This window comes from Electrona antarctica (assembly GCF_951216825.1).
Source record: "Electrona antarctica genome assembly, chromosome: 10".
Lineage (NCBI taxonomy): Eukaryota > Metazoa > Chordata > Actinopteri > Myctophiformes > Myctophidae > Electrona > Electrona antarctica.
In genome coordinates, this window is record NC_136791.1 from 55,713,028 (window position 1) to 55,723,908 (window position 10,881).

Here is a 10,881-nt window from a genome sequence, read left to right on the forward strand (position 1 = left end):
CACACTGATAGTTCAGTCAGACAACTCAAGAAGGATGTAAGATATATTTATTGAATATAGATGAGCAATACAGTATATTTATTATGGTTTGGCGATGTATTGGATCTGCTTTTTAGGTACTTAGATCAAGCGCATCAGTCCCGACCATAGGGACTCTGAATCCCCCGTACCTAAACAGTAGATCCAAAACGACAGGTGGTAGCTGGGGTGGAGGTGGGTGCGCAGAAGGTTTGTATACAGCGGCACGCTGATACAGTAGCAGCAAGCAAGTTGTATACTGCAGCACGCAGGTATACGGTAGCAGCAGCGAGCAAGCAAGCAGAAGGAGGAATGCAAACCTCCGGTTAAAGTAGCCGGTATGAAGATGGAGTGAGTGTGTGATTGGCTGAGTGAATCATGTGAATGGGAGCGTGATGCTGAGGCGGTACTGAGGTTCCCTGACTGAACTTGCTCTGCGCATGTCTACGACAGGCGCAAATGCTCATTTCAGTCAGACAACTCAAGAAGGATGTAAGATATATTTATTGAATATAGATGAGCAATACAGTATATTCATTATGGTTTGGCGATGTATTGGATCTGCTTTTTAGGTACTTAGATCAAGCGCATCAGTCCCGACCATAGGGACTCTGAATCCCCCAAACACAGCACAAAACATCCGAATCCCCCAAAAAGCAGATCATTCAACACCAACCTTAAGCTATACATGTGTACAACAGAGCACCTGTTGTTTCCTGAAACAGGAAGTGTTCAACAGAGCGCCTGTTGATCCCTGAAATTCAGGGATCAACATTCTATCATAATAATTAATCTGAAATCAGTACCCAGTAGCCTACCACCTGGAGCTGAGAGTTAGTGAGCCTTGCAGAAAGCGCAGTTAACTATGCCGCCTGGCGCGGCGCATATAGCATGATCATAAGCAGCAGCAGTAAACTATGCCGCCTGGCGCGGCGCATATAGCATGATCATAGAGCAGCAGCAGTAAACTATGCCGCCTGGCGCGGCGCATGTAGCATGATCATAAAGCAGCGCAGTAAACTATGCCGCCTGACGCGGCGCATATAGCATGATCATAAAGCAGCGCAGTAAACTATGCCGCCTGGCGCGGCGCATATAGCATGATCATAGAGCAGCAGCAGTAAACTATGCCGCCTGGCGCGGCGCATATAGCATGATCATAAAGCAGCAGCAGTAAACTATGGCGCCTGGCGCGGCGCATATAAGCATGATCATAGAGCAGCAGCAGTAAACTATGCCGCCTGGCACAGTGCATATAAGCATGATCATGAGCGCAGCAGTAACTATGCCGCCTGGCACAGTGCATATAAGCATGATCATAAAGCGCAGCAGTAAACTATGCCGCCTGGCACAGTGCATATAAGCATGATCATAAAGCGCAGCAGTAAACTATGCCGCCTGGCACAGTGCATATAGCATGATCATAAAGCGCAGCAGTAAACTATGACGCCTGGCACAGTGCATATAAGCATGATCATAAAGCGCAGCAGTAAACTATGGCAGAAGCAGTTTAAGAGTATTTATAATACCCTGCAGCATAGGGAGATAAATAATGAATATATGTAGCATGTGTGTAGCATTTGGAACTTTTGGTGCCGATCCTGAAGAGTGTGACGTGTAGCGATCAGGAGGCAGCCCACGGCCTTGACACAGAAGATGCAGCTTTTGCAGAACCAAGGACCGGATATGGCTTCCCGGAATCCATCATGAACAGGGGCTCATGACATTTGCGGATGGACAGCATGGCAGAAAACGAGGCATGGACGAGAAAGGACAAAGACCAGTGTTAGTTGCTGTCACAGATATACCTTAATTAAATTAGTTGTTTTGAGTGATTTTATGGTGGGCATCCAAGCAAAGTCAGAAGTGGAAATATCATGCATAGGATTCACCACATCTTAGAAACCCATAGAAGGAAGTGAGACATCTGATTGTATGAGATCTATGTAAGGTAAGACTGAAACCCTTGGAGTTTGAGAACCAGTTGAAAGGTATTGAAAGAGTAATAGGATTGCCAGTAGATTACTCACTGAATGATCTGGAGTAAAGCTGAACGTCAGCTATAATGCCTTTGAGATTAAAACAGTTAACTAAAGCACTACAAAAGCACTACAAAATAGGATACACAGAAAGCAACTTGGAAAGATGAATAGGACCCTGCAGAGTCATAGGTTTTAAGCCGATTTGGCTGAAGCTTGCAGCTGTTTAAGAGAAGGCAGGAATAGTTTAGCATGGTTTGATTGAAAGTTACCAGGCTACTTCGAACCCATCAGCATGGCCTCTGGGCTAGAACATGAAATTAAACAGGACAAGCATCTCTACGTTGACAAACCTGGAATTAAAACAGGTCTTAGAATGAAACTATCCATAACACAGGTCCACGTTATACCACTGAGTAGCCTGTTGATAGATGGAACAGAGGAGCGTCCTTATTGATGGGTGATTGCAGATTCATTCATTATGACTGATCCGTTTCCCATTCCAGGTTTTATCCGACCAAAGCAAGCCACCGCTGCTTATAAGGTAGCTCCAATAGCACAGAAGACTTACATCTGCCGGCAAATATTGAATTCAGCCATTTATCTGCAACCCATCTCCCTTCGTACTCTTCCCCCAACCGTAAAAGGAGCTGCGTCCATGTCAACAGCTAATGCTACAGATGTTTCGGCCGAAACACTACTTAAGTGGCTGAGCGACTGCGTGTGAATATGGAATTGAGAACTAAGAGAACAAATGCAGCCTAGGTGAAGATGCAGATTGATTAACTGATGACCTGCCTCGTGGTTTCGGTAGCAGCAAATCCACGAATACCGCCAATGTGAGCCTATCCGGTAATGGCCGCAGCTGCGATGAAGACTGTATGCGGCAACCCACAGGAAGGACCTTCCCAGCACCCAAGGTTCATCCCATCAGTATGATCACCATAAAGGCCTGTCGCTCAGGAAATGGAAAACAGAAGCAGTATGAGGTCAGGCTATGAATGAATATCATTTTAAAATGACATGGATATAGCTAAAGTTGACGTTAAAAGCAAGTTAGCTTCAGTCATAGTGTAGGATCATCTAAGCCGTAACGCTAATAGAATCATCATCATTTAGCAGCAGTGTTAGCAACGCGGTAACACCATACCTCTTTTCCTGGGCTGAGCATAGGAGAAACACCACACCTGTTTCTGGGCTAAGCATAGCAGAAATGTTAGCAATGAGCCGATGCCTGTCTTTAAAGACGTTTATTTTAATGTTAAACACTACCCTGGCGCTCCATATGCACTTACCTGAAAAACAGAGCCATAGAGTAAGACGGTAAGAATGGCGCAGCTCTTCTACAAATGGGTAGAAGGACCAAAGTAGGCAGAAATGCATGGACCCATGCAACAGCCCAGCTTTAGTGATCTTAAATCCCTATATGTTAGATTGTTTGTAGTAACCATACGACAAACATATTAGAGACTTTAGTCATCACTGAATAATACTTTTAAAAACAGTTGTCATGTTGCACACGTGCCTAAAAATAGCTCTTATTTGCGCCGCTGAAACCTCGTTGAAAACAATGTATTCAAACTCTGCTTGTCCGCCTTTCAGACTGCATGAACAGCGCTCGGTTTCTAACCCCTCATCGTAACTCTTCTATTAGATGGCTCTGCTGTAACCTATGCCACCAATTTCTCCAAGCATACTTGCATAGGCGGCCCAGCGCGTTAAGTCCGGGGGTGCTTGAGGGCTGAAGCACCCACTGACACAATGGACGCGTTCAGAAATAGCGCACTGTGCGATGCAAACAAAAGGACGAGTGCGCTCCCGCACTGGGGGCAGGGCAGGGGGGGGGGGGGCACCCACTGTCGTTATAAGAACTTTAGCGCCCGCATAGGCCTATATCCCGTGCGTCCGTACCATAGACTTGTTTCTCCAATTATGAGCATGAGCATATATATATATTTTAACCATCCGTGAGCACTTCTGCATCTGATTAATTGAAAGAATGACCCCAACGTAACCAAGCCAAAGTGCTTTTCTGGGCATTTTTAAAATCCTCTAGCTGCAGACCACTTATATTGAACTGCGCTTTGACAACTGGTAATAGTTTGCAATAGATCTTCCTGATCATTAATCCCCTATCAATTAGCCTCCTAAAGACCTCATAATACTAATGAAAAATATTGTTGTGATTCCTGAATGTGCAAGCATCCACCTTATGCCAAGTAAATCGTTTACTTTAAACAGCAGGATCATTTAGTTTATATAGTTAGCATGAATCATTTGGCATTATATTGATTCCTCCAGCCAAAGATATCCAGCATGGCTCTGCCCACCCTAGGCCCATGATATGGTACAATTCACACTGAAATATTCCTTGGGACCCAGCAGCCATGTGGGCCTATGCAAACTAGCAACCTCTACTCCCTCAGTTGCTCTGGTCAACTCCATTTACTTCTGACTGACGCTGCATTGGACATTTCATTCTGATCAGAAAACTTGTGTTGCCATATTGGAAGAGACAAGCAGCCAGGTCCGCGAAAACAAGCCACAAAAACAATCTTGAATCCTTATGAAAACAGTCCAAACAACGTCAATAATTTTAACAACATATTAAACCTCTGGACAAACTAGTCGCAGACAGTGTATACTTTTAATCCATATTACGTCCACATAGACTAGTAGGCCTACTACTACGCAGTCAAGACAAGAATGCGCACTAAACGTGACCGCTGTCTGAATGATTATAAAACATTTGCCTGGATTTACATGTAAAGAACGGCGGAGAAGCAGAGCAACTCGACAGCAGGTAAGGCTGCTTCCTTGACTAGTGTTGTGAGCAGGACAGACCCAACGTGACATTCATTGGCTAACAAATGCGATCTCGGTGTTTGAGGCACAATACAACGATAAAATGGCAACAGAAGAGAACATTTAAGCAGCAGCTTCAACTTGATCTAGGTTCCGTCGGTGAACAAAGCAGTGCACGTTCTTCCCACCAATTCAAACCCCCTGACTTACCAGGTTTGCGTGGAAAACCGTGAAAGCAACGTCAGCAGCAATAGAATTGCGCAGAAGGTTTGTATACAGCGGCACGCTGATACAGTAGCAGCAAGCAAGTTGTATACTGCAGCACGCAGGTATACGGTAGCAGCAGCGAGCAAGCAAGCAGAAGGAGGAATGCAAACCTCCGGTTAAAGTAGCCGGTATGAAGATGGAGTGAGTGTGTGATTGGCTGAGTGAATCATGTGAATGGGAGCGTGATGCTGAGGCGGTACTGAGGTTCCCTGACTGAACTTGCTCTGCGCATGTCTACGACAGGCGCAAATGCTCATTAGATTTAATATAAATGCTGAGCGAGTAGTAAGAGGTGGCAAATTAATAGTGCTTTAGTATATTAATGTATGTATACATACTCATATGTATAAGTTGAGTTGTGTACCTAAACAATAAATGTAGCAAGGAACAGCCTGAGAGGCTTAAAAGTGTGGTGGGGAAGAAAAACAAAACTAGGAGAAAGCACAAGGCAATCATGAAAATAAGAAACCCTGGGGTACCACAGGGTAGTGCTGTATCACAGAAAACTTAAACACGGACACTACACTGGGGGCAAAACAACATTTATTAAAATAATAAATGTAATAATTGGTTCTTTTATTTTATTTATTTTTAATCTAGGGGTGCATACTACTCTGTAATTCAATTTCCCAAAATGTAGCAATTTGGTGCAGTCTAGCCATGATTTCATAAGATTATTATCAGGTTGACAGGATGGGCAGTTGTAATTCCTGTAACATGGTTCCCACACATTTTTACCAATGAATTTCCAAAACGTTTGCAGAATATTTAACCCCATTTCCAGGCCTATAACGATCATGCAGTGCAATAATGGGTCTCTTACTTACTTCTATGGTAGCACACCAGGGCAGTAGATGTGGACCAGGACAATACAGACTTTCCATATTTATGCCTTGTAGGCCTACGATGCGAGCGTGACATTGACACATTCACTGACTCAGGTTCTGTGGACATTGTCACTTTAATCTGTGGACAATGTGGTTTTTAGATTGTGAACAACAATTATGAATAACGTGGTTACAAATGTGCCACAGGAAACATCCTGCCATAAATGTATACATTACGGATAAAATCCTTGGAGGAGAGAGGTATGTTCCGTTAATGTTGTTTTAGGTCATTATGGCTCTGCAAAGACATACATGTGAGTAAGCTCTGTCAATGATGTCCAGAAACGGCTTCAATAGTTTTGTACAGAGCATTGTTGTAGAGCCTTGTACAATGCAGCAGAAACTCTGATGTAAGTACTCTATATTCAAGGAGCCTGCAGCATCAACTCAGAATCTATCCAAGGAAAATGACCATCTTGCAAGATGTGCCCAAAAAACCCATTCATTTAGTGACATAGAAATAATATGATCCAATAACTAAACAGCAGCTGACAGAGTTGTATATTTAGGATGAAATGTATACTGAGACATATCAATAGATATTCATGGCCTGGGCCACTGCAGAGTGCAGACCTTTACCCGATAGTGAAAGTGCTGAGGCTGCAGAGAGCAGGATGGGGAATGAGAGGTAACACAGCCTGTTTGGAACCCTGAGCACATTCACCTACTGGAGATATTGGCACACGGATGTGCTTGGTGTATTAAGAGCCATACAGTGAGTGAGTAGGCTACTGCATGCTGGGAAATGTGCCTGTGGGACGTGACACTGGGTTCCTGGCAGTGATACGCTCAGTCAAACCGAGGAGCTTCATAAACATTATGAAGTAGGGCTGGGCAATTAACAGGAAATATGTTGAAACCAATATTTAGAAGCAGGTTTTTAAAAATACATATCGTTTTTCTTATACATCAATTAATCAACAGATCTAATTTCAACCAATCTTCAATTGTAATTCCCACAAAATTCAAAAGGAAGTGTTATCACACCATCCTGTCCTGTTTCATTCATAAATATGTCACGGTGCAGAAGTTACATGCTCTCAAAATGCCGTTTCATCTCGACTTAAATTATTATTCATTCATTCATTCATTCAAATATGCAACATGGAAAACAGAGTAGAGTGCAAGTTTCTGCATCAATTCAAGAACGTTGGTTAGAACTGCTCGTGTGTGGGTCACCCACAGTCAGTAGTTAAACACAATGCATAGAGAAATTACTGTTAATGACTAATAATCACACATGTGAAATTGAAAAAATATCACCTCCTGGTAGCTGGTGCTGGTGACGCAGAGGTACCTAACCTGTTTCAATCCACCACAGGCTAGATCTATTTTATACTTTGTCAGACGCTGGTGTTGCCCTGCTACTTGAAAGTAGTTAAAAAGCTTTATGACATCCAAGGCGTAAGAAGAAATGGCACCCTTTTCACATTGGCCTATTATAGCGAGAGACCTGTGCCCCGAGGGGCACTTTATCTAGTTTACAAATAAAACAGGCTTTAGTACTCAGTCCCATGCTGTTACTTCCAGCAGAAGCTTGTGAAGGGCCTGCGTGGAGGCCCAACATCCCACTGCCATGCAGCCTTTCAGCAGTCCTTCGGTGGCGGCTGTAGAAATGAGTGACCCCGACAGGGCTTTGGCTCCGGCCCTGGGGGCCACCAACGAGGACAGACTGAGGGCCACGCCACTGAGGGCCCCCAGAGCGTTACCGGCGAATAGACACACCGTCAGGGAGCAGGACACGGACGACAGAGCCAGGCAGCGGGTCATCAGTGTCAGCGCGTCAGAAGACAGCCAATCGCAAAGTCCCAGGAAGAGGCCGGAGCCAATCAGGAGGAGGTGTGCCGTGTTGCGGTCCTCGCTGAGCCACAGGAAGCCGAAGGACAGCAGAGGCGAGGCAAGGACCTCGCTGGCCCACTCCATGTCAGACTGGAGAGAGCTCAGGTAAGGGATCATGGAGGCAGGTAGGAGACTGAGGCCGGCAGACAGTCCAAGCAGAAATACACCTACTGAGGGAGCTCTGTGGTCCTGCAATGAGAGCGACAGAGAGAGAGAGATTATCTGTATTCAGCCGCCGACCCTCATCTGAAAATGTTTTCTACCAGGAAACCCCCAGAAGCAAAGATTTGAGTTAAACGTTCACTGTGAAAGAATATATATTGGTGCTGGGAGTCTGGTGCAACGCACAGGTCCTGGACCTGGTGAGAGCAGGAGTGGACCTGGTGAGACGTAGGAGGGGCCCAGACAGGAGCCAACCCACAGAGCCTATAGTCCTTCCATGCGCCAGATTGATCTACCTCCCAGACCCGGCAGAGTAGTTCCGGAGCAACGGATTGTGTGGCCCTGGTCTTTCCCTAATGGGACTGATCGAGGGTAGCTACTGGGATGTAAGTCGGGACTTGATCACCCCGGCTGGGTCACCTGAGTGACCCCGATGACCTTGGGATACATCACTGAGGATACGTCGCAGGTGCATCCATGCGATCTCTGTCAAGTCCGAATCCACCATGTCAGAGCAACTTTCTGTCAATAAAGGACCTTTTCTGTTTGATGAATGGGCTGTCAATGGAGGATAGGGCTTATGAGGTTCAGGCAGTGGTGGAAAATATACTCACATGTTTTACTAAAGTATCAATAATGAAATGTAGAGAAATACTCTGTTACAAGTAAAAGTCTGCATTGGTATTAAAATGCACCTAAAGTACAAACATTACTAAATTATGCAAGCTGTCCCATTTTACAAGTTTTCAAATGTAGGTTGACCACCTTCAACCACTGCAGCAGATGTGATAGTTATCTTATATTTTAAACATATACTTAACTGAGTTAACTCTACCATCAGACTTGTGGAAAATAACGTTTTATTTGTTTAAATAAAGTTGCATTGCAGCTTCAAATCATTAATCAAATGATAAGAACCGTTTGCATAGATACAATACAATACAATACAATACAATACAATCATTGTTTTTCAGTGCTGCAACTCAGTGGTTCTGCAGTGGTCTGAGGACCACCAGTGGTCCTTGAGGGGGTTCCAGGTGGTCCCCAGCTAAATGATGGACATTTGTAATGGAAACCTTAACTCTTCAGTGTAAAATGAAACCAAATGGACCCGTTTCATTTTACACTCGCAGGATAGTAAATTATTGTTAAACTTACTTAATTTAGAAGCTAGAAGTCTACACAAATAGAGAATGTAGAAGAATTGTTATTTTGATCAACGTTTGCCTGTGTAGGTATTACTAGCCCTGGTCCAGTCTCTGTAAGCACTGGACCAGGGCTATGGTATTACCATTGATGAATCTGGAATTCATAATTCTATAAGTAATGTGTGCTACTGTGCTCATCTTGACTTTCATTTGGAGGTGTCTGTAGGGTGTGTGTGACTGTCTTCCACTCCAAGCTCCCACACCCGGTCCCATGTGGTGAGGGCCTGGCCATTTGCTATGTGCCTTCCTGTGGCTATTTGTATGACAAAGGAGTTTGTTGACATGAAGGAACAGACTGATTGATCAAAGGACTTGTCACTAAAATGTATGCATATTTCTGTTGACACCCTACACTCATGTAAACTGCTTAAAAGGTTGACCAAGATGGGACTCTTGGTCAGTCGGGCGCGAGCCTTGTGGATGCACGTCAGGCCATCTCTGGCTGGCGTGAGCTTTAACCTGTATGCATTGCTGCGCTGTGTACTTGTGAAATAAACAACATCATCTCGGATCTGCTTCTGCTGTCTGCCGTGTGTCACAACTTTTCTCCGGGGCTCTCATGGTTCAGATACATCACCATCAACACAGCATGGAATTGTAGTGCTCTAGAGCTAGAATTGTACCAAAATCTTTGGCACAACGATAACATAATATTCTTTAGTTTAGGGTCTGAGAGGCTAAATGTCATCAATGGTGGTCCCACTGGTCCGTGGCTCAATTCAAATTCCGAATAAATAATGGACTTTGACCGTGAGGGTTGAAAACCACTGCTGTAACTGTCTATAAGCCAGCCTACCTTGAAGAGATGATAGGCTGAGTGCAGAGCAGTGGCACACAGAACGGCATTGGAACACACTGTGATCCAGTCTGTTATTATACAGGATGCCATTGATCACAAACAAACTAACTCATTCACATTGATCTTATCTCCTGGATCAGGAGAATGATTAGCTGGTCAACATTCCGTGATGCCATCTGTTTAAGATCCTTGTGTGACCTTGTGTGAAATAACTTTGTTTCTCCTGTGAGTGAAGTAAGTTCAGCCTTGTAATGTAGGGCTAGGCATACATCTTGGATGATCTTGCATCACCTTGACAAAACAAATATATCTCATGGTATCACATGGCGGTAGGAGAGGAATCAGTTGCACTTATTGCAGTACGAAAATATGTATACATTTATTGATAATCATTAGGCCTATGTTATTTTAAGAGAATAACCTATTTTATTATAAACATAGGCCTAAATGCCTGCAAACATATTTTCATTAACCTATTTATTCATTAATTCCTTCCTTCATTCATCCATGAATTTAAAAATAAACAAACTGTCCTGGCGATATTGTCAGGGAGGCACATCTGTATTGTTTACGACAGCCATGTCACTTATATTTGATATGTTTCGGGCGGAAATTTAACTAATTCAGCAGCAGTACAACATTTGCGTTTTGACTGTTTTTTTGTAGTCAGTTGATTCTTCATATCCATATGAAGGTGATGTATCTGGAAAACCACAATTAACACTAATATAGCTTAAACAACTGTTTAGTGTAGTATGACATTACATTGTCTTTCAGCAGTGCAAACAAGTCAGGACACAGAGGCTAGGAATTTCAGCTTGACCAACCATTTGGTACGGGGGTTGTATGCTAATAGATCAGCCTGCTGATAGTAGGCCAGGACACCTACTGTGCCTCCTAGCTCTGTCCTTCCTGGT

At 43.9% G+C, this 10,881-nt stretch overlaps 1 protein-coding gene across 1 annotated transcript; it reads right to left on the reverse strand.

Moving 5' to 3' along the window:
* Positions 1-5,891: 5,891 nt before the first annotated feature.
* LOC306931758 (transmembrane protein 276-like) lies at positions 5,892-10,084 on the reverse strand. The gene is made up of 2 exons (XM_079513366.1): positions 9,962-10,084; positions 5,892-7,984 (listed from the first exon to the last, which is right to left on the reverse strand). The coding sequence occupies exons 1-2, from the start codon at positions 10,052-10,054 to the stop codon at positions 7,463-7,465; spliced, it is 615 nt and encodes a 204-aa protein (XP_079369492.1). The 5' UTR covers positions 10,055-10,084; the 3' UTR covers positions 5,892-7,462.
* Positions 10,085-10,881: the final 797 nt, after the last annotated feature.